Source organism: Mustela nigripes, chromosome 15, assembly GCF_022355385.1.
Source record: "Mustela nigripes isolate SB6536 chromosome 15, MUSNIG.SB6536, whole genome shotgun sequence".
In the NCBI taxonomy this organism is placed as follows: Eukaryota; Metazoa; Chordata; class Mammalia; order Carnivora; family Mustelidae; genus Mustela; species Mustela nigripes.
In genome coordinates this window covers 17,114,534-17,138,980 of record NC_081571.1, presented here as the reverse complement: position 1 = coordinate 17,138,980, position 24,447 = coordinate 17,114,534, and the positions used below count along the sequence as shown (strand labels likewise).

The 24,447-nt window shown below is 39.6% G+C and overlaps 1 protein-coding gene and 1 pseudogene across 9 annotated transcripts in view; both read right to left on the bottom strand.

Annotated features, from left to right (window-relative positions):
* Positions 1-24,447, bottom strand: part of NBEA (neurobeachin) — a 682,324-nt gene that overhangs the window by 8,844 nt on the left and 649,033 nt on the right. For 8 of the 9 annotated variants that reach the window (XM_059377712.1, XM_059377714.1, XM_059377718.1 and 5 more), the window contains 5 exons: positions 15,892-15,981; positions 13,322-13,514; positions 11,662-11,733; positions 9,606-9,761; positions 8,928-9,098 (listed from right to left, as the gene is read on the bottom strand). In XM_059377712.1, the coding sequence (XP_059233695.1) occupies positions 8,928-9,098; positions 9,606-9,761; positions 11,662-11,733; positions 13,322-13,514; positions 15,892-15,981 (682 nt within the window). The remainder of the gene's footprint in view (positions 1-8,927; positions 9,099-9,605; positions 9,762-11,661; positions 11,734-13,321; positions 13,515-15,891; positions 15,982-24,447) is intronic. The other variant, XM_059377713.1, reaches the window with a different exon arrangement.
* On the bottom strand, positions 23,043-23,255 carry LOC132003069 (U2 spliceosomal RNA; annotated as a pseudogene).

Sequence of the window (24,447 nt, the reverse complement as noted above, 5' to 3'; positions counted from 1 at the left end):
TACTTTGATGATTTTCTAAACATATTTGTTAACCAATTATTAAAGATGAGCTCTCTCTTTGTTGTCAAAAATTTATGCTGTGGCGATTTAAAATTGACATATGCTTTAAAAATTAAGATGAACTAATTAATTCAGTATTTTTTAAACTTGTTTATGGGGTCCAAGAATACATTCCTCAGAGTCAGTTTTTTTGTGGGGGTGGGGGAGGTTAATGACTACTTTGTTGTCCTTAAAAGGGGACAGTGTAATAGTGAAGTTTGAGGAACATTTTTGTAGATTAATTTTCTTCCTCTAAGGTCACAAATTCTTTTTGCTTTGGTAGCCTCCACAAAGATACCTGATCTTCCTTTGTTTTCAGAAATAAATATTTAAAAATCAGTTACATAACATGTTAAATATTTATAACATATGTATAAAATTAAAAGAACAGAATAAATTCAGTTGTACTCACCTCCTAGTTTAAGAAATATAAAACATTGCCAGTAACTTTGGTGCTCTTTTTTATATCTTGGACTTATGCCTTTATAGACACACACACACACACACACACACACACACACACACACGAAATTTTATTTATTTACTTGACAGAAAGAGAGGGACAGTGAATGAGGGAGAGAACACAAGCAGGGTGAGTGGGAGAGGGAGAAGCAGGCTTCCTGCCAAGCAAGGAGCCCGATGTGGGCTTGATCCCAGGACCCTGAGATCATGAACTGAGCTGAAGGCAGATGCTTAACAACTGAGTCACCCAGACACCCCTATTTATACTTTTTTGAGAGAGAGAGTGAGAGTGTGCATGAGTGAGCTGGGGCTGGGAGAAGCAGAGGGAGAGGAGAGAGTGAATCTCAAACAGGCTCCATATTCATCACGGAGCCGCCTGCGGCTCCATCTCATGACCCTGAGATCAGACCTGAGCTGAAACCAAAATTAAGACGCTTAACCGACTGAGCCACCCAGGCGCCCCAGATATGTGCCTTTAAAAAAAAAAAAAAAGTTATGTACTTTTCTCTTTTGTTCATCCTGCTTCACCTGGTCATTGAGTTTGTGATCTTTTTAAATAGTGCTTGCTTGCTTGCATGCTGACCTGTTTTTCCCTGTCAATTATATTCTGGACGGGGTGCCCCCTGCCCACTCCCAATTCTTGTCTCTCAGAAAGCCACCCTGTGCTTTGGGGTTGACACTGCTCTGAGCTCCTCCTGGGCTGTGATGTCTGGGCCTCACTGTGGAGGCGGCGGGGGGTGGGGGGTGAGGGGGGCCGGGAGTGAATGTTCAGGGGCTGGTAACAGTGCCTGTCTCCTGGATAGCCCCTCCCTTGGCACCAATGTGACCCACAGCACTGAGCAGCTGCAGGGGCGCTACAGTTCTATGCCCCACAGTGGCCCGAGGGAAGGCAGTAATAGATCTGGGGAAATTTTGGAGGAAAAGGGCTCCTCCTCAGCTCCTCTAACTAAGACAACTCATCCGGCAAAGCACGTAATGCGCTTCCCTCTGGTTTGCCAATACCTCCTCCTTCAGACCCACCCATCTTCTGTCTCTGCAGGAATTGCTCAGTTTTAGGAGAGCTTTCCCAGATCTGTCAGTTTCCATTTTGCTTTGGGGCATCTCTCTGATGGAGTATGGGAGAGGAGGACAGCAGCCCGAGCGAGTGTGTCATCTTCTTCTAAGTTTATGTACACGGCTATAATATTGGCACGGCATATTGGCAAACTACCCATTTATATTGGTCAGCAGTCCCGGATTTGTCTGAAATGTATTTATAAAATTATGCTTCAAAGATGCCTTGCATTCCCTGGTAAAATGAGAATTAAGATTTTCTGTGTAATACCATCCTTAATTTTTCCAAGTGATTATTTTATGTTGGAGAGGCTGGTGAGCTGAAAAGTCCTGAAATTACATGCTTAATGAAATTTACATAAAGTAGAGTTATCTAAACTTTTCCCTTATAGGCTACAGAAAAAAGTAGAAAGCAATTTAGTTCTCTTGCAGGGAACTGAAAAACATGTATAAAAACTATTCCTTGTGTATGTAATCTATTTTCTATTAGGAAAAAAGGTTTTCAAAGGCTTGCATCTGATTTAGAAAGTTAAAAATTTTTTTTTTCATTACAGTCTCCCCAGAGCATTTGAATGAACTGTGGAACTTAACTACTAGGGGCCATTGTTTAGGGCCCTGAAAACCAATGTTTCCCTCTTTAAACTAGAAGAAAGTAAATAACATGTTATTCAGGGGTTTCTGAGTTGGGAAACCTGCAGCAGGGGGAAAGCATATTTCCCGGCCAGGGATATTTCATTGCCAGGGACAGATGTCACACACCCCAACAATCATTCAAAATCTTGGGAATATTCTGTCACTGTCACATCACAATTGATGGATGTAGCTGGGGGTTAAAGGGCCTGTGCACAGGGAGGTGCAGGTGAGCCCCCCCCAGGACAGCAGCGCTGTCACCCTTGTCCCCCCTCATCTCCTCGACACACGAGCTCTCCCTGTGATGGCATTACCACGTGTGACAGAGAACAAACACGCCCGATTCTGAGGTTGCTTAGAGGCAAGCATTTGGAAACTCCAAGTATCAAAGGCTTATTATAAACAGATTCCATCTCATTTTTAAGCAAAAGTCATTTCAATATTTTCAAAATGGATGGATGATGAAAACAGTACGAAGATATTAGATGTTGTTATTCACGTGGCTCTGACGAGAACTTTTTCAGTGAGATGGTCTCTGCTTTTAGAGAAATGATCAAAGTAAAGATACTCATGGTTCTTATTATTTTAAACCTTATTTGTGGGACTACTAATACGCAGGGGGAAGCTTTGGTCCTTCTGAATTAAGAGTTAAACAAAAACAGCCGAGTTTCTACAATCTGTGACCCTCAGCGCAGTTCTGCTGGAGTCAGAGGATGAACGTCTCGATGATGTATGACATTCAGATTTTATCTGCCACCTTTGTTAGCTCTCTGCAGAATCCCCGTGGAAGGTATTTTCACTCATGTTTATACCTACATAAAAACAGGATGACTTGAAATCCCCAAATACATATTTTAGTCAGTACTCCAATTTCAAGATTTATTTAAAAAAAAAAAAAAACTGTTAGACAATTGTTATGGTAGCTCAGAAGAATTGTGTCCATGAGCTGTCCCTTATGGAGACTCTGTCCTCAGCCACTTGTGGAGGTCTGGCCCAAGCACCAAGAATGCCTGGTCCCACGTTTTCCACAGGTCACAGGTGACCCAAATAAAAACATCCCAGGGGTGGAAAATGCCCTCTAGTGTGGTTTCATTTTATCATATACTCACAGAATACTCACTGAAAAGCAGAAGATAGCTGTTCATTCACTCTAAGTTCTTTTTCTCTGGGAGAGAAGATACTGACCACCTTTGAGCATGGTCGTAGCAGCACAAATCTCTTCCCTTGAAGTCCTGAGCCTGGATCTAGGTCAAGGACATTACTGTCCTGCCATTACCTTCCCCAAACAGTCAATCGTATAATCCAAGGAAGCAGAGACACCTTGCATGATGCCCAGAGACACCTCCAACCCTCCTGGTGTGGATCTGAAGTTCTCTGATCACGGAAACGTATTAGTCGACTCCTGTGTTTTTCTATATTGCTTTTGACTCAAGCCAAAGAGCCTTCCAGCCTCAGTTCCATAAAGGGAGGAAAGGCACTGACCAAGGAGGCATTCAGCCCCCTTCTTAATCAGGAATCCTATAAAGTCTCCTAATGTTAGGCTGAGGGGATGCGAGGCTGGGAAAAGGATGTTATATTACAGACCTCATTGTTGAGAGTCCTAGGAGTTAGGAATTGTTCACATGTCACTATGCTCCCTCTGATACATTTCATAAGCCCTAGATAAGATCCCTTGGTCTGGGAAGTGACGCAAACATACATCTATGTTAAAAATATCTGTGGGCTGTTCTTTGTCCAGGCTTTCATCTGGTACGATACCACCGGTTAGCGGTGGTCATGGAGCTGGGCACCAGGATAGCCGTAGTAAGAGAAGGCTGGATGCAAACAAAGAGAGGGGCAGGATTTGGCAGATGTTTAGTGACAGGCTGTGGCTGGCAGGACGGTCAGTGTCCAGAGCTGAAGCTCACACAATGGGAGCCTGGGGAAGGGATGTGTGCACAGCTGGAGTCTCCTTTTCAATGGGCTTCTCGTTTCAGAGTTTGCATAATGCTCATACAAGAGCTAGAAGACTTATTTTTAAAAAGTGAAATTGAAAAGGCATAATCATGTCTTATTCGTGTCACTCGAATATCTGTAGATGTGATCTGAAAAGGCGAGAAGTAAATTCTCTTCCAAAGTTTCCTACAGCTAGGATTTTAAAAATGTCCTATGTATGTATCGGCAGACTCTCTACCAACCATCTTGTGTCTGGTATAAACATTAAAACCACACACGTTAAAAGCAAATTGGATTTGGAGCTGAGGTCCTAGTGTATTTTAAGTGTCTGCTGAAGAGACAACAATGTTGACTTGCCCCTCTTGTGACTATCTTGTTGGAAGCTACAGCACGTAATGAGAAATGTCAAGTCCCAAGATCAATGAAATTTTGGGCTCCAGGGATTCAACAGGAATAGCATTGATCCTTTTAAAGAACACCAGTCAGAGATGGGTTGTAATATATTGCAAAGAGGGGCTCAGGAGGATAAGCGGCCAAGTCCAAGATACCTACCTGACAAAAAATTCAATCAGCTTTTAGCACAAATTGCCTGCTCTGCTCTCCTTTCTTTCATGCAGTAGGCTGCTTCCAATTAAAGTGCGCAAATTAATTTTTATCACTTCCAAATTAGTTTCAGAATTTGTGCAAAAGAGTGTTTCAGATGAAAGCATCTGTCCCTCACATCTCTGTGATTCTGTTATCTAGTCAGGGACCTATTTAAATCTCCAAGAAAATTTTCTAATGTCAAAGTCCCAAGTTTGAAAGAGTAACACTGGATATTAGCATTATAAAATATATTCATAAAACAACTGTAATTCAGCTGAAACCTAGCTAGGTAGCACCTGCTTATTTCTTTTATGGTCTGAAACTCTTTTTAATGATCTGCCTCTAAATGTTCATCGTCTTTGTAGTGAATCCATTACAAATATACAAATAATTAGGAAAAGACTTTCTGAAATGTCTGAATTAGCCACAATAATATATTTGACTCAAAGAAACCCTAAACACTTTCTGCACCTACCTAAAAAAATCTACAAACATTACTCAGATTTTCCTCTGTGGTACTAACAGAGCTCTCCATTAAAAAAGAATAATGACAGTGCAAAAGAGACACAAATATATTAGAGAGCCACTTGAATTAATCTTGAGAAAGTGATTAAGTGAATCCTATCATTTTATGTTGTGCTGAATAAATATGATTCAGCCTCTGACATACAAAGAAATTCAATGTCCACACCAAGACCAAACCGTGAATTCTAATGGCTACTGGCATGTTGTGTTTCACACTAGGACTTTCCCCTTCAAGTCTAGGTTAATATATACAACCCTCAAAACCTAAGGGCATTGTGCTGCACACTTTAATATGAATTTAGATATAACCAGCTTTTTGGTCTTGAGTAGCAATGCATTAAAGATAGAAAACACATACAGCCCGATTCTCTGACCTGTGAATTGGTAGCTAGAATAGATTAAACTGGGACAGAAGAAAAAATCTTTTTCTTTCATGTTGTGAGTTTTCTGATGGCAAGGACTATGTCTATGTCAACACCCATGGCTGATCTCTGATGTGACAGTCAATTCAGTGTGTGCTGTGCCTGCTTTTACAAAAAAAAAAAAAAAACAGAGAGAGAATTGACGAATGTATGTGGTCCCTCTCATCATGCGTGTGTTACCAGGTTGGCTAATTTAACAGATTCAGGGAGACATGAATCAGTCTAATCTATCAAATACTGGATATGACTAATGATTAATTTATTATTATTATAATTATCCATATGGTAAAAAGCTGATACATTTTTAATGTAATTATTATTTGGTACCCAAGATGTAAGATCAAACATTTTGTAGTATGATACCAAACATCATCTGATAGCAATTTATGATTCATGTGACAAGTATTCAATATGTTCAGGACATTCAAGCAGACAAAGCAGTTTGGTGATTAGTGTAATACTAGGCCAGAGACTCTGACTACCCCGCTTTCCCAGCGGCTAAGATCGGACCAGCACCCAGCAGGCCTTCAATGCATGTTTGCTGCTTGCCTAACACTTCAGGTGATCATCCTGTTTATTCTAAAAGAGCATTTTTTCCCCCTTACATTAAGGATGATGGATGAAATAAAGCCATATGACGTAAGTCCATATTAAATGTCCAAAACTCTTGACAGGGTGGGTTTTACAAAGTCATTTACAATAGTTTTGACCAATAGTTTTGACCAAAAATAAATTCTTACAAATGGAGGCAAAAGTAAAAGATATGCATCAATAATATTCTTAATTTCTTAAGGATAATCTTGTCTTATTGAAAGCTTAAATAAAATCCTGCATCTTAACAAATATAATATTCATAATTTTTTTCTTAAGGGTCAATATAAAATTTTTATTTATATAGCTCCTGTTGTAAGGAACCTTATCCACTCTAAGTATTACTACATTTAATTTTTCTTGATAACCGATGGACTAAAGCAACCATCGTTAATCATCTTTTCATTTAAAAGATCATCAGAAAAATCACACAAATTAAGTAGCTAATACAATTACTATAATTTAACATGTAAAAAAATTCTTTACCTCAGAGCAGTATGATATATAAAATATCTTATCTCAGCTACCAGACAGTAGCTTTCAAGAAATGAATCCTCTTTTTGGAAATATCATTTTCATCATTTCTGAGTGCCAGTTTGAAGATGTTAGTTAATGAGATTTAAAGTACTATTCTGTTTCTTAAAAAAAAAAAAACAGTTATCTAAAAAGTTCTAATTTTTATCAATATAGATGGAAGATACTACACAGACCTGTTGCTTAGTTAAGTTTTTGTAATGAATACTACACTATTACAAAAATGAAGATTTGTAAATACGCAAAAATAAATTTACATGAAATACAGCTGATAATGTACCATGCTTGAGAATAAGAAAGCCATCCGTGGTAGATCAAGGGTCTTATCCACACATGCATATGCACACACGCATACATACACACACTAGAATTCTGCTAAAAATGAAGTTTCTGGTTTTTTTTTTTTTTTAAGGGTGTAGCTTTACAAAGGAATAAATGAGGTTAACTTTTTAGTAGTTAGAGTATGATATTTGTTATAATGTGGATTTGGCAGCTAACTATTTGAGCTGGCTGGAAATCAAGCAACACTGAATACTTTTTTCCCTTAAGCCAGTATCATATCTTAGTTCACAACTTAGAGCAGAGGCTGATGTGCATAACGCACACCCTTTCTCTTACTCAGTGTCTATGCTAAGAGCCGTTACTCCATGATGCACCTTGAGGTTCTTCATCTGCAGCAAGCGTGAAACCTTGCGTGATATTTGGTCTCATCTAGTTCATCTCCCACTATCTTCATTCATATATCTATATATCTATATGTCTCCATATATTTCATTTCATTTTTTCTCTACTATGATAGGGAGTTTGTTCCTATCAATTGAAAGCCATTTCCTCTTTTTGCAATATTCCTGTCAAAATGTGTAAGAGCGGGAGCGGGTGGGACTTGAAGGACAGACAGACATACACCTGGGCTTCCATCCTCAGCATTCTCACAGGCTGGAATGAACAGACCAGGGGTGGCAGCCTCCGACCACGCACCTGAAAGAGAGTTTCTTGCCCATTTGTCGTCTACTTTTAAATATTTCAGTGGCAGACACACAGCATTCCTAGAAAACTCTTATTGCTGTCTTGTCATAAACAGAGCCAAACTCATGGTTCAGTTTTTTTCAGAAGTACTGTGTAAGCTGTGACCAATGTATGAATTGCCCTGGTTTATAGGTACTCACCATTATCAACACCTTACAGACACCATACTCTATTTCATAGGAAATCTTTGCACTGAAACTATTGAAAGCTTGGTAATTAATAACAGCGATTATTTCTAGGCAATCTCTTATCTAGTCCTTCATTTAACAATGTTGAAAACCCTATTATGTGTGTCACTATGCCAGGAACCAGAAATTTAAAATGGAAAGGGAGAGCCTCATGATTCATTTTAGTGTTTCCTCAGAACAACAGTTCCAAAGAACAATTTTTAAATGTACTGCCATGAGCAAAAGATACCATGGAAAAACATGTTTGAGAAATTGGGGGTTAATAAAATTTCAATAGATATGTTTGTTTAAGTAAGACGTTCAGAACTTACCTAGAGAGTAAGAGTAAATGCAATGTTTTCTAAAATTATTTTACTCTGCAGTCCCCCCATTTTTTTCTCTACAGGATATCTTAGGAGCATTGATGAATAAAAAATACTTAGGAATCATCACAAGCAAAGCAACTATCTTATTCAGTTTTTGCCATTCCAAAGCCTAGTTTGAAGGGAGTACTCAATCATCGTTAAATGAATACACGGAGATACTAGACATGTGGTAGAAAGTAATAAGTGTCCTCATTGAGACACAGATAAAACCTTTTAGGAATTCAGAGGAGGGAGAGAATATATTCATTTGAGAGAAATTATATGAAGTTTAATGGACTAGGTGATACTGAAGGAAATTTCTGAAGGATAGAGACATTTGGACACTGGGGGAGGGCTGCCAATGACAGGGTTGATGTGAGGGGACCTGGGACTTTCCCCAAGTTGAAGGTTACAGTAATTGCTCTTTTTTCACTTTGACCATAGCGACATTCTAACAAAGATTTTTGCCACTTAAAGCTTTCAGATTTTAAAATCCTTACAACCCTAGGAAAAGCTGTTAGAAAAATTTAAAAAAGCAAAATATGTTTAAAGAAACTTGTAGTCTGATGGGACACTTCTAGACAAATACTCACTGCTATTAGGGTTGTCTCCTATGATATGGTGCCGCCCACTCCAGTACCAGAGAAGCAGGGTAGCATCTCGAGACCCAGACACAATGTAGCAGTCCCCACCTATGTAGGACTCAGACCTGGCCAGGCACGTGACCACATCCCAGTGGCCAAACACGATCTGAGTTAATTTCCCTGAAACACAGAAACACTAGGTTTAATTCATTTTGCCATTTTTCTTTAAATGGTAATAAGCTTAACTTTATTTTACTAAATTTGTGAAAAGTAAATATGTAAACATGAAAATTTATAAGCTAATTCAAATCTAGCCATGGATGCTTTCCTGAATTTCTTCTGGGAAATGATACAAGAGTGTTCCTTGGGATTTTTAAGGACATGACTTAGAAAACAACACAATCGTGATTTTCATTCTTCAGGGGTTGGGCCAGACTAAGGGGAGGTTTAAGGTCCTTTACTGGACTTGGTTTGGGGAAGGGACAACAGTCCCATTTGTCCTATGAAATCAGGACTCATGCAAAGGTTTGGAATGGATAGAATTATAATGGGTTACTTACAATGTGAACACTTAATGTGGCACTCAAGATGAAAATGCCTACATTATTAAACATGATTTTATTTTAAGCCCTGGGTGTAACAATAGGCCATTTTGAAGAGAATAAGGTATTTTGTGGTTAACCTTACCTGTTTCTGTAGAGTAAACTCTGAAGCTCTTATCCCAGAATCCACAGATGAGGATATAGCGATTATCTGCTGTGACCACAAAACAATGTGCATTGATTTGTATACTCTGATCGACAAGGTCCGTGATCTGCCTTTTGTTCACACCCGAGTTATTGGCTAGACGGACACAGAAAAAAGAATTTAAAGGAGGATTCCACAGGAGATTCATCAAGGTATATTTTTGTGCTTCTTTTACCTAGAAATGGGTTTTTAAGGTTATAAGATTATTAACATTTTAACATTCCCCCATGGGAACAGAAGCTTAATTTTTAGTAGCTGTGGAAATTTATGAACCCTCTGACCTATCTAAAAGTTGTCAGAAATTTCAGTTCTTTCTCCCCCAAGAAATAAGAACAATATGCAGACTTCAGATAATGAATTGAAAATAAAAATATTTAAATGCCTTGAATTCTATCCACGTTCACTACACACAAGTTCATTAGTGTCCAACAAGTTCTGTAATTAGGAGGAAAAAGTATTGTGTGAAGTACGGTATATAAGGGAAAAAAAAGTCTTACTATTTGCCCCAGTCTGTCATTTTCTGATGGCATTTACAATTCATGTGGAAAAAAGAGGGGAGAGGTTTGAGCAAGGGATGTTGTTATGTGGGCAGCCCCACAGGGAGCTTCAGGTCAGCCGCTTTAAAGACCTGGATTGTCAACAAACAGAAGGCCCTTCCAGAATGGGCTGGCAGGGGAGGGGAGGAATAGGAAAGATGGGACTGGGGAGGAAGGAGACAGGCAGAGACTCCAGTGGATAGCACTGGGATTGAACCGGAACAAAGCCAGGGACTCGGAGACACCGTGTGATTTCCCTAGTGCCTGTCTGCATGCCAGCATGTCCCGTTCTCCGCGCTGTCCTTTAAGGCGACGGCCCTGGGCTGAATTCTTAAGCAGGAGATGCAGACGGTCACCCACACTCTCTCACGCCAATTAGACTGAAGTGCTACTATTTGTAGAGTCCCACTAATGCTACAATAATAACAACGCTAGGGAGGTTAGCCAAAAAAATTATACAGAGAAAGGTAGCAAAGAAAAAGAAAATCAAAGGTTCTGAGTCACTTGAAAACTACATAATTGGTCCTTAATTAATTATAATAGAGCTGCTAATTTTTCCATGGTTGCTTTCCTGCTGTATGTGACTCTGTTGATGTCTCTTGGACGGAGGAATAGCTGGACTAGACTCTAAAAATATGCCCAGTCCTGAATCGTATCTTCCCAAAGACATGTAAATGTTGTTTCGTGTACGGGTATGAAGTAACTAACTCAAATGACTGCCCTTTAGCTTACTTCTGAGTTCAAAGATGAAGGGTGAATTAAGAAATATCGAAAAAGATATACCATAATTGGATATGCCTTTACACTTTTTTATGCCATTTTCATTTTTTTTTCTAATTTAGTTCCCTACATGATCCCATGAAAAAGGCACGACACATATCCTGATCAGTCATTTTGCAGATGGGAAATTGAGGCCTAGGAAAATGAAGGGGCTTGTTCTGGATTATCTGCTTATTAGTGTGTATGTGATTTAAAAATATTTCCATTATCTGTTGCAAAGAGTTACAGTTCCTAAGTTTGCAATTCACATGAAATCTTTAATTAAAAAAACCTGGCCCTATTGAAAGGAGATTTGTAGAAAAGAGGTCTTTCGTGTTGATTCTGTTTAATGATTTTTTTTGAGTCCTTACATATTTTAAGTATTTTAAATAATATACAGTTATTAAAGAATAGTTCATGCTGAAAGAAAGGACAGTTTAGAATGATTTTCCTTGTTTGGAATGAACTTAAATGACCTCAAATGAACTTAAACTTACTTAAACTTAAATGACCTCCTAAAAAATCAAGGAAATGCCAGATAGCATATTGTGCTTTACACAGCTCCTGTGGTAATTCAGTTTTATTTACACATCAATTTGATGGCAGAAAAATTATCATTCAACTACCTTTTGTGATAAATAACTACATAGGAATCTGTGGACAGTCAGTATTCATGAAAATGTATTTTTTTGTTAACGTACCAATCAGGGGGTCCATTTCAATGGGAAGATGATGAGCTTGATCCAAGGAGTATCCTGGAGCTCCTCTGAGGCCTAAAGATTAAACAGAAGGAGAAAACTAGCACAAAAGTCTGAGAGAGAAGGAACGTCCTAGTAAGCAGTGTTTTATGATGACTGTAGAAAAGGTGTACTGCTTAAAAATGATTTGGCAAATAGTTGTAAGAATGATGGTCATAAAAAACATCCTTGTGGATACTCTCAAAAGAAATCATCACAACAGGGACTGCTAGCTTCCATGGAAAGAATGTTCCTATCCTAACAAGAAAAAGCCACATAGAATAGAAGACCATAACATTTCTTGAACCCAACAAAGAGCTCAGATTTCTGGGCAACCAGTAAGGCTGTGCCTGCAAGCAGGGGTGGGCGTGAGCACAGCGGGGCTCACCTGAGCCAGGGCAGAGGGGAAGGCGGGGCTTCCGTCTTCTTTCACTAGACAACAAGTCAACTGAAGGTTAAAACATGGAGCCAAACCTAAGACCTTAAGCTCAGGAGAAGCTGCTATCAGAGGATTAATATTTAGGGCTTCATTGAGTTCATTAGTCATAGTATTTTTACATGTGATTATATAACATATATGATACTTTTGAACAATGCGAAAGAAAAATTAATCCTTTATAGTTTTTTTCTCAATGCAAATATTTCTAGAGGCTCAGACTTCTGTGAATAATAAAGTTATATTTTTTTTCTTAAGATGCTTGCTGCATCTTTCAGATCAAATGGAATTAGTTATACCTCATGTTGATAGTATCACCAACAAACATAAAATAAATGCATCTAGAAACTCTTAGATTAAGCTAGGATTTATATGATACTGTTTTTCAGAGCAATACAAAAGTTAGGAGAATAGAAAAATTCAGATTAATTTACCACGGCTTATCCATTTAGTCCTAGAGACAGTGAGAGTCCTGGGGTTTCCGAGGAAATTGTAAGGGGTGAATCTGGCCAACTAAATCATTTGGTCATGTCAACTTCTGTTCTGGTTAGGTAAGTATCAATACGTCTAATTTTGATAATAGAATCCTATCACTTTAAGTTGCCAGCTGGAACTCTTGGGAATGAGTTTAAAGAAAACACACACGGAATCACTGAACAATTTAGATTTTGTCTTTTCTCAAAGAATTTCAGCTCCTCAAGGAGGGAGACGGTGTCTGTCTTGTTCATTGCTGTACTCCCGGTGTGCATGACTATTTGACACAAAGTGGCCATTCAAATATTTGCCAAATAAATTCGTGAAATGGAAGAAAGAGGATTTGAAACCATTATCTAGGAAATCCAGATTTCAACTCACTTTTGTTTAATATAGCATAAAAGTGTTTTTTTTTCCTTTTCTTCCCTGTGGGGCAGGCATGGAGTAGGGTGGGGGTGGGGCGGAATTATTTGTAGACCTGCTTCAATTCATTGAATATTATTGAACATTTAACCCCCAGCCCAGCATTCTGTGAGGCCCCAACACAGAACAGCTGCGAACAAGACAGACAAGACTCCCCTCGTCAGGTCTGGCAGTGGTCTGCTCTGCCGCTGTCTGTAGACCTGGCATACGGCTAGACCCCAGCACACTTACCTTACCTTAACTGTAGCTCCTAAGAGCCCTCTAGCAAGTGACGCACTTGGACACACGTACCTACTGTGTTGTGCCACCGATTCACCGCAAACAGCCGGCTGCAGGTCACGGTCACCACCGCGGGGATGGTCAGGTGGGGCAGCGTGTTGGCTGCCACGTGGGTCACCGGAGAATTTGATGGGAACTTCAGCACCATGATCACATCCTGTTGCATCTGATCTTTAAACATGAGTGGACTCTGTGGAAGGAAACACTGTTGAATAGAAAGGGAAGAGAGCAGAAGAAAACAGAAGGGATAACACAGTTAGTGAAAGCTCTGGGGAGACGGAGGTTAACACAGACGAGGCTAGCATGAGCAGCGAGCAAAGCAACCCCAACTTCCAGCCTGGGAGGATGGCACAGGGAAAGGGGCAAAGGCTCTCTCTGTGCAGCCGCTGACAGGGGACACCAGTTCACCAAGGACCCGTCTCAGAGTAAGCCTCGTGAGACAGCGGGGTGAGACGGGAGCTCACAGACCGGTCTCATGACACAGCAGCATTGCTCAGGGCGGTGAAAAATCAGTGACTGACACTGTTTACATGAAAGATAACATGAATGAATTGATACTTTCATTTTTTACCTGGTTGATCTGGGGACATGACTCCAGCCTAAGTAACTAAAATACACTAGCCTGCCCTGTCAGAGCTTTGCCCGAGTCCTGGCTGTGGCAATACTGACTGGTTGTGGTTGACGCCTCGTTTCTAGACTGTGCGTTTCCTGAGGGCTACCCCCTTCCATCAGTCTTTGCTTTCATACCTCTAGCATGTGACTCGATAGAAGGCAGACACTATAAATGCTACTATTCTAGCAACTATAAAACACCATAAATACTACCACACCAAAACAAAATGGGGATGCTGGAACTAGCCATTCTGTCGGGTTTGTAACTGTTCTGTAACTGTTTCTACACAAGGAATCGTCTGCTCCACGAGCTTAGAAGGGCTAGGTCTCCTTTATGAGCAGTTCCATGCCAATTTAGTCTCTCACCATTTTCCCCAGGAAAGCAATGAATCCTGCCTGGGCACTTCTCCAGGATAAGTATTTTTATTATTATTATTAAACAGAGACGACTAATACGGGAATAAAACTCTTCTGCCAAAGCATTTCATAAAATAAAGTGTTAGAGATATTCTCTTGGACAGTTTATTAAAAATACTTCATCTAAGGCTTGGGGCTCCGAGGCCACATCCCCACGTCTACACCGTGACTACGTGTTCTTATGGAACCGTGTGCTTGGTGTCAACCTCTCTGCTTCGTCACACGCGAGGACCAATTTCAATCACAAGAGATCATTAGTGACTAATCAAGGGGGATGAAGCTGTTGGAGCCATTGTAAAGAGAAAAAAACGCGTTTTCAAACAAACACATTTATTTATGTGTTTCACTAGGAGTTTGACTACTGATTCCTTGACAGTCCCCTCTGGGTTGTCGGCGCTTAGCGTCATGCCTGACACACAGAAGGAACTCGATATGAATTTGTTAAGAAACTGAAAAAATAAATGAAAGGTCTCAGCAGTACTTCCGCCACAAAATAACAGCTTATAAATTTGTTTGCAAATATACTGTGGACCATACTTCAGAGCTCTTTACTCTAAAATTAAGGTACTTGCTGCTTTGATAATTGCCTAGAAAAATGGATGAACTTTAATTCATTTTGCAAACATATTCCTTTGCCTTCAAGCATTTTTCACTTCAGTAAAAAAAAAATCAGTGAAAAGCCACAGCTTAAAAAATAAATTCCTTCTAAAGAAGTTTCTTGGGAAAAAAATTCACCATCTTCAAATTAAAGAGGGAAATGTTGTACATTTTGCTAATAAAATGAAAAAGGACGGTTTTGTTATGAAAACGAGCTTTTAAAATTCAGATTAAAATGAAAAGAATATTACCCTTCCCCTTGTAAAACGGGAATAAAAGTTTTAATATGAGGAGCTAGCGGAGATGATGACACCAGCTAACATTTATTGAGAACGTATTGCACACCAGGTGCTGGTCTAAGTGCTCTACGGTATTAAGTCATGAAATTCTCAGGGCAGATGCTTTGCTTTCATGGAACAGATGCTGCAACATAAACAGAGAGGTTAAACACCTTGCCCAAGTCATTCCCTAGCTAGAGGCAGAGCTGGTGTTTGACCCGAGTGGCTCTGGAGCTCTTTCTTAACTCTCCTGACCTGGCGAATTACCTCTGTATTTCTGTCGTCTTAAAATCAGCTAGTCCCCCTACCCCACCTTGCCCCAGAAGATTAAATTGGGCCATATCATACTGTGTTGATATTATATTTTCATCCTACTTTATAAATCAAATCTAATTCTGGTGCCTGGATGTGTCTGAATGAGTTTATGCAGGGGCATACAGAGTCAGAGAAGACTGCGATTTTTGTGAACCCCAAACTGGGCGAGCGTAGCAGGACTTAAAGGTAAGAACCGCACTCCCCTCTGTTTCTCCACAGGGTATCGGCATCCACTTAGCCTGGAGAGTTTAACCAGTAAATCGAGAAGCCTTTAAAAATGCTGCTGAAATGACGATTTTATTTGACGTGTTCCCAGGTACAGAAAAAGCAAAAAAACTTTTTGTTCAGGTGGCTCTGTCTTACCAGGTGCATGGCAGAGCTCCGAGGCGGATGTGGTTCGATAAGCAACTGAGAGGGCGTCTGTCCAAAGTTCTGTATCTGTGCCTCCATGGCCTGCAGGGGAAGGAGAGTGACTGTCACAATCGATATGCATCAACGAGAGAGGTCATCACACTCCCTGCCAGTGCAAGTGGATCCCAAGTCAGCCATGAAAGACGTCCAGAAAATTCACCGGGTGCTCTTTCTCTGAGGGTGCAGAATCACCCACGTGTTAGTATGCTGTAGACAAGCTTTGCTTTCTCTTTCCAAACATGCTTCCGTTAACCAAGTGGCTATTCTTATGTAGAAGCCAGGGTTAAACGTGTGAGGGTTAGATGGTGAATGCATGCGGCTGAAGCCAAACAACACTTCTCACACTCAATACACCACGTGTACCTTCAGAAAGTCCTGTGTGAGGAGGAATGTATGGGGATCTCTAATGAAATAAGCTTCTGGGATCTTGGGGAAAAAGAATGATACATAAAGTCCACCAGTGATAGGAAATAAAATTCAGGAAATCACATGTTCCAGTCAATACAGAGGGTAATCATCAAGACTGCTGTATAATGATTGATTAATGATGGCCAAATTTTCAGTACAAAAAAATATGTTTTAGCATGCTATGCTGTTTTAAGATCAATGCTGAAGTATTATCTAACGTTTATATGGTATGAATTCACATGTCTCAAAAATTCTTTGAAATTTTACAGCCCAAAGAGGAAAGAATTCTTTGGGCATCTTGAGCTAGGAAATATTTTATTAAAGCCTGTGCAGATAAGAAATATTAATGAGATTTTATGGCTTCCAACGAATAAAAATAACTTTGGATCTCAAGCTGTCTGGACTGTGTAATATGCCTTTCTCTGTGTGTATGTCAAAGACACAATCTTACAGGAGATTTATGTATGTCTTCTATATATTAATCCTACAGGCAAAAAAATTTCAATATATTAAGCTAGACTAGCAGAAATATTTTTCCAAAATACTGTTAGCGTGTAATTTAAGTCAACAACGAGAAGCACAATATTTACAATAGTCATTACTCTGTTACCATGCTAATTTTTCCCCTAAAATTGTGTGCAATTTGGTTGCACATAAAAGTGAAATACGAAACTCATTGCTGAGTGCTTAGGAATGCAGGTAAGGTGGTAGATGGCTCTCGACACCGCGCTGCCACTAATCGCATCAGTATCTACAAATCTCATTTATAAAGTACTTAAATTTAACAATCTGTCTGCCCACACTGCATTTCAAGAAAATGTTTATCAATAAAAACGTGAATTTTCAAATTTATTAGCAATATTAAACATGAATGCATCATTATCTGCCATATTTTAGCAATTGCACAAATGGGGCTTTGGTTCTTTTATTTGCAGAGGCAATAGGATGAATTATTAAATCTCTTTAAGTGCTGTCCAATTTTAATGTGTCCATTTATTTGCATGGTGTCCACTCACACGCAAAGTGTGACTATTTAAGTAAATCGTATTCACATAGGTACCATCATACTTTATCTCCCCAGTGCAAGATTTACGATTATAAAAGAGGGAAGAGACCATTTCTGGTTAGGTTCACATCATGAACAATAAGCTCTTGAGAATTACCTGGAAGAAGAAAAAAAAAAGGTAATTTCATTGTTAAAATTGCCCTAGCTAGAGACTTCACATAACATGAAGAGCTGAAGTTGCTCTAACAATAGGTCCTCTGGTTTGTGTTCAGACTTCTCCAGAAAGAGGACTGGGATGGGGTGGGGAGATGAGGGGTAAAATTAAACACAGTTTAGTCTCTAGGTCAGTGTCTGTACTTAGTAGGTAGCCTTTAAATGGCCATAGAAGGACTGAATCCACAAACACGCTCTGTTTGACTTGATTTTTGTTCTGAAAGGCAAGTATTAAAACTGTATCAGAAAATCTCCGGAGACTCACCTATTTTCCAGAAATCGGTACAGTTCTCTTTGGCGGGCCTACCCCCCGTCCTCTTTGGACTGAGGCAGAGTACACACATGTATTTATTTTAAACTATTCTCATATGACATTAGGGTAAATATTAAGCTGTGATCAAGTTAATATTGTGACTTTTGCCCTCTTATTAAGACAGTCTATTTCCTACACTTACCATTTATTTATTTTTTAAACACTAAACTGAATCCCTCTTCCTTGTGATCCACATCACATGCCTTCATGACCTAAAAGTTCTTAGTCCAATGTTTACCTTTTGGCTCTCTTGTAATCCTGTCTACCAGTAATCCCTTAACCTCTGATTTAAAAATACACAGATCTTTCTGATCTTGAAAAAGCACACTGCCTCCTCTAAGTGTTTCTTGGCACTACCAACACTCTTGAATGAGGAGTGAGCACCCACGGATTTTCTTCACTTCTCCCGTCCCATGTTTTCTGTCCTCCCCACCTTTAGAAAGTCATCAATGTCTTCTTTCTGTTAAGAGGGATGCACTCTGTATGGGAGGGGGCCCAGGGATGTACACAGGCCATTCTGTGATCTATGAAGCATAGCAGCTGAGTGGTTGTTCTGAGAACTACTCCCGATGTAGGAAAAATGCCTCCCTTTCATGTGAACCTTGGGGCAGGTTTCTCAATCCTTCCCAGACTCCCCAAATCGCAGTGAATGTCCTCCATATACTCATTGCACTTTTCTCCCTTCACCATGAAATTCAGTGCACAGCTCTTTACATAGGTCTGTTTGCTCAGACTGTTGATCTTCGCAGGTGAAGGCTGTGACTTAGTCCTAACAGAGTCCAAAAACATTCGCTGAATATGGAAGTGGGGCAACAGTGGGACATTAGTGCAAAACTGAAAGGTAGCCCAGAAAAGGAAAAGCACAGTAGTAGAGAAAACATCGGAGTGCTTTACTTTTACAATTCAATACCACAAGAACAATGACGTTAACAAACGCTGTTAAATGCTTCTATCCCACTGTGTCGAGGGATAAAAAATCAGATACCAGCCTGCCCTCAAGAAGTTTTCAGCCCATGAGGACATAAGATGAGTGAGTAATCAGGGCACACAGCAGGTGGAGGACCCTGGCGATAGAGGGTAGAGGGTAGAGCAGGGCACAGGGACAGCAGGGCTGTTAGGAAAGGGGCTTCCTGAAAAGGGACATGAGCTGAGGTCTGAATATTAAGTCAGAATTGGCTAGCCAAAGGCAAAAAAAGACAATTGGAAATAGCATTTAAAAAAAAAAATCGGGGCGCCTGGGTGGCTCAGTGGGTTAAAGCCTCTGCCTTCGGCTCAGGTCATGATCCCAGGGTCCTGGGATTGAGCCCCGCATTGGGCTCTCTGCTCAGCAGGGAGCCTGCTTCCTCCTCTCCCTCTGCCTGCTTCTCTGCCTACTTGTGATCTCTATCTGTCAAATAAATAAATAAAATCTTAAAAAAAACCCAACACATTTCTATTTTTCTCTACACTGTTCTGTGTGTGTCGAAGAGACTTAATACTAGCTTTATTTATTCATAAAATATTTACTTACTGAGCACCTACTGTGTACTGGGTACCATTTTAGATATTTGTGATATTCACCAAAGAAAACAGATAGAGATTTGGGCTCTTGGGAAGGTTAACACTCTAGCCAGGATGGCACAGGAGCTTACATTCAGCCTGATGTCACAAGCCAGCAGCCTTTGGGCTACAATCAGCTCACAGGTATGGTTTCTATTTGAGCCAACATTTATAGGTCAGAAAATTTCATACAATAAATTGGATTTTTTTTGGCTTCTCTCAAAAAAACCCAGAAGAGGTAGATCATCAGCATTCTTGCACAGCAACACGTGTCTGGTGCCAAAGCAAAGGGGCCCTTTTGTAATGCCCACTGGGCACGTGTGCCTCGTGGCCCGCTTCACTGGTTTATTCTCTGACTCCTACACACTTTAGTATTAGTTAATCCTTTTAAAATCTACTACCAAAATGTTAATTTGTATTACAAGGAAGCTATCGCTTTATAGGTCTACAGTAGTCCTGCCCTCTTCCTTGGGGTGTATGGTCCAAGACCCCAAAGAATGCCTGAAACTGGATGGTCCTGAACCCTATGTACAATTTTTTTCCTATACATACACACCTATGATAAAGTTTAATGAATAAATCATGCACAGTGAGAGATTAACAGCAGTAGGTACCGATAAAATAGAATAGCAATAATACACTGTAATAAAAGTTACGTGAATGTGATCTCTCTCTCAAAATACCTTACGGTACTGGGCTCACCCTTCTCCTTAGGATGGTGATGTGAGGCGATAAAACGCCTGTCTGATGAGTGGGCACCTGGGTGGCTTAGTTAGATATCAGCTTAGACATTCAATTAAGCGTCAGCCTTTGGCTCAGGTCAGGATATCAGGGTCCTGGGGTCAAGCCCTGCTTTGGGCTCCCTGCTTTGCAGAGAGTCTGCTTCTCCCTCTCCCTATGCCCCATGTACCCCCACCCTGCTCATGTCCTCTCAAATAAATAAAATCTTTTTAAAAAATGATCAACTAATGAGATGAAGTGAGGTAATGAGGTAGTAGGCACTGCAACCTAACATCGAGCTACTGCTGACCTTCTGAGGCTAGGTCAGAATCACTGCTTCTAGAACATGGCTGACCTCGGGTCACTGAAACTGTGGAAAGCCAAACAGTGCCTAGGGAGCCTACTGCTCTGCACTTCCCACTGAAGCAAGAAAGAACCGATAGGGTATGCGTGAGCCCACGACTTTTATAACATGTTTGACAGAAGAGCAAAACTTGGGATATAAGTCTGTCCATCTAGCTTCATCGAATCTCAGACGTTATCTCTTGTGAGAAGCATCATCAATTTATATAATATTAAGATGTAGAAAATGTTGCTAATTAAACTATGATCCACTATTCATTGTAAGACACCCTGCAATTTGGAGTGCTGCGATGCGGCAAGGACAAGCATCTCAGAATCAGTCAGTGATCCTAACTTTTTACATACAATAAACAGTGACAGAAATCTTACACATGTCATATAAATCTAGCATGGATAATAGGCTTAAAACAGTAGATTTTTCAAAACAAATGTGACTGACAAAATCTTTGGTGTTTTACAAATAGGAAAGAAATTTTTTAGGGGTAAGCAAGAGGAGGGAAACATGTGACCTAAGTTAGGAACAGCAGCACAAAGTAAACCAGAACAGCACTTTCACATTTCATTACACACATAGGACACATAATTCAGTTCTACCTGCTTATATGTAATACAAAGCTCCCATTAGGAAAAGTTCCTATGAGGGACAGTTTCCTGTTTTTCCCCTCCCTACCTTCTAGATAGGCCCACTTTGTAAAATCCTCCAGAACCCACCCGCCAAGTTACAAAATTACCCACATTTTCATCAAGCTCTGCTTTTTTCCTCACTTATTTTCAACAAGCTCTCTCTTAGTCTTATGCTACGCAAAGGTCAGGGCCAAGGGTACAACTGCATCATCTATGTCCTGCACAGAGGTGCCCAGTTGGGGAGCAAATGAAGGACAGAATATACTTCAAATGCCAAAGGAAGGAGCACCTTTTATTATTCCTCTTTTAATGAGGGTTTCTTTTTTAATTTGCACAAAGGGGCCATCTGTGTTGGCGACGGCCGAGACACACACCTCACTCCTTCGACCTGCTGCACCTCTTGCTTAATTGCTTTTATCTCCTTCTTGCCTTCCGTCCCCGCCAAAAACAAAAGCTACCTCCTCTATAAATACCGATACATAGCTGGGATTAAATCCTCAGAAGAGGAAGTAAATATGCTGTGGCTAATACGCATTATGTGTATCCTGTTAATATGAACGTTTTCATAGCCAGGGTATAATTACATATGGTGACAGATAAGTGGTAGTTCAGAATGATGTTCAAATTACTGATAAATTCAAAATATTCTAAAAGAAAGATATTACTACATAGGTGAATAAGCAAGCTTTCTCCCTTCCCTTGTGTTTATTAGTTATCTAGAGTACACCCTCTTTGGTCTCCAAGAGATAAAAACTTCGGTTAAACTTGCCTTTCCACAATGCAAAACTTTAATCCAAATACATTTTTCTCCTGTAGAATCTTTACAACTTCTCGTTACATTTACATTTGTAAGTGTAATTTAGTATTGTCTTTCTGGTGACGTGTCGTAAGGTTGAAGTGATGAGAAAGACAGTGAGAGGAAGCTAATAAGGTAAAGCTGTCAAATGACCTAGTTCATCCATTTTGCTTGGTCCGTGTCATCTTTTAAATTGTTTTCCAGAAAAGTCAGCATTTTATAAAGTACGACAGGTTGTGCTACCCACAAGGCAAATATCAGACTATGCTGAAATTACTAGTTAATTATTGATAATTTTTCAGAAAATAAAAATAGCAAAAGTGATTCCTTGGGGACAAAGAAAAGGATTTTCTAAAAATTTCCTGTATTATTTCATTTTATAGCTTGTACTTAGCACGGTTTTATTTTAATGCTTTAAAGTGGATATTCTTTTTTTTTAACCAGAAAATACACCTTTGACATACAATTAAAAATATATATATGTGATTTATATCATCTTTCTGTGTTACCTCCAATTCTACCAATTCTATACCAAATAGGAAAAAGGAATGGAATTTTGAAAAGTCTGAAATGATAAAAGAAAAGATTACTTAATGGCAGACTGTATTTTAACTGATATGCTTTTGCTTCTGGTTTATTGTTATAATAAAACAAGATCATATAAAGCATTACTTTTTAATGCTAGAAAAACAGGAGCAAAATAAATCAAGAAAATAATATCTGCATTTTATTATTTCTTGCTTTACAAACATTAAACTATATAAAAAATTAAAAATGCTATTTTATATTCAACTGCTTCTAATTTGTCATAGAAACTACACAATAGAAGAACAATCGTGTTTCCTTTTGTTTTAATAATCAGCTGCATTAAGGCTAAGTCTATACGAGCAAAATTTTTAGAATATTTCAGTAAGTACTTAATAACTCAAGTGAAAAAGAGAACCACATTTGCTGTAACTATCAGACCATGTTAGGCACTATTGAGAGAGAGGATTCTGAATTGTTCGTTTACATGCTTCAGTGTTTGGTTTTATTCTTTCAGTATAAACCTAAAAGAAACAAAGAAGAGAATTATCCTCTTGCCGAGTACTATTTCTGCCTGGACTGATGAGTTATAATGATGATATTACACATCTCACTTAACAAAGGAATGTGAACAGTGAAGGTGAAGAGCAAGCACCATATCCTTTGGATAAAAAAAAAATGCTCCGTCCCAAACATTTTTTTCTTCAAATTAGGTCAGTGCCATTGGTGGCAAGCTCACTCAATTTTTATGTTTAAACTGATAAGAACAGATACTACACTTGATCTTAGCCAAAAGGCCGAGAAGCGATCAATTTTTATGTTTAAAGATAAGTAAAAGTCAACTCAGGTAGGAAAAGTACATGTATTTTTCATGTGGCAGGTAGTGGCTGTTCCACCCTGGATGCCTTAAATAAATTTGCCTAACGCAGGGCGCCTGGGTGCCTTCAGCTCAGGTCCTGATCCCAGGGTCCTGAGATCTAGCCCCGGATCGGGCTCTCTGCTCAGCAGGAAGCCTGCTTCCGCCTACCTCTCTGCCTGCTTCTCTGCCTACTTGTGATCTCTGTCTGTCAAATAAATAAATAAAATCTTAAAAAAAAAAATTTGCCTAACACTGTGACTAACTCAGGGGGAACACAGTAGTGAGCGGGATCATCTTCCTTGCCCCGGACAGACCGGCTTTCAGAGACTGCATCCTTGCTACTCTCTTGCTCCTCTATCTTCCCAATCTTTTTGGGCAATGAGAGCGCAGGACAGGAAATAGGAAGAGGACGCAAAACTTATCCTCTGGTCCTTCCTTGCTGGGTGCCAGTTTGCCAGTGGCTGGGTTGCAGGCCACAGCTCCACATTGTGGAGTCGACCGGGGCTCCATCTCATGACCATGAGGATCATGACCTGAGCCAAAACCAAGAGTCGGATGGATGCCTAACGGACTGAGCCACCCAAGTGCCCATTGGGTTGACCATTAAGTAGTACCTAAGTAAAGGACTCAACCCAGAAATGCTTATGGAATGTGAGAAGAACCAGTACAATGTTCCTGCCTAATTCTCCCCAGTTGAATCAATGTATATAAAGAAATTCAATGCTGGCTGATGCAGGAAATGGAAGTTGGGGGAAGATGGTGGTGGAGGAGGAGGAATGAGAGACAAGTAGTAGTACCGGTGATGACCTTTCCTCACCATCAAAATAAGTTCACATGGAGTGTCTGATCATGGAAAGGAAATAAGGAAAATAATAAAAGTTGAGAAGATTTGCCTGGAAGTGGAATGACATCAAGACAAAGGTTTACCAGGTGGTGGTATAAACGTTACAAAATGAAATCATGTACTTTTATTAGGCTAAATTCAGATTAAAAAATAGTATTTCATTTATTTGGCAGAACAAAGTACTCTTTTTTGATCTTGACATAAATGGGAAACAGCAATTTAGATATACTGTATTCAGATTTCAAATGGCTTTAAATAGGTTCATTATCAATATGTTTAAAACCTTTAAAAATGAGCT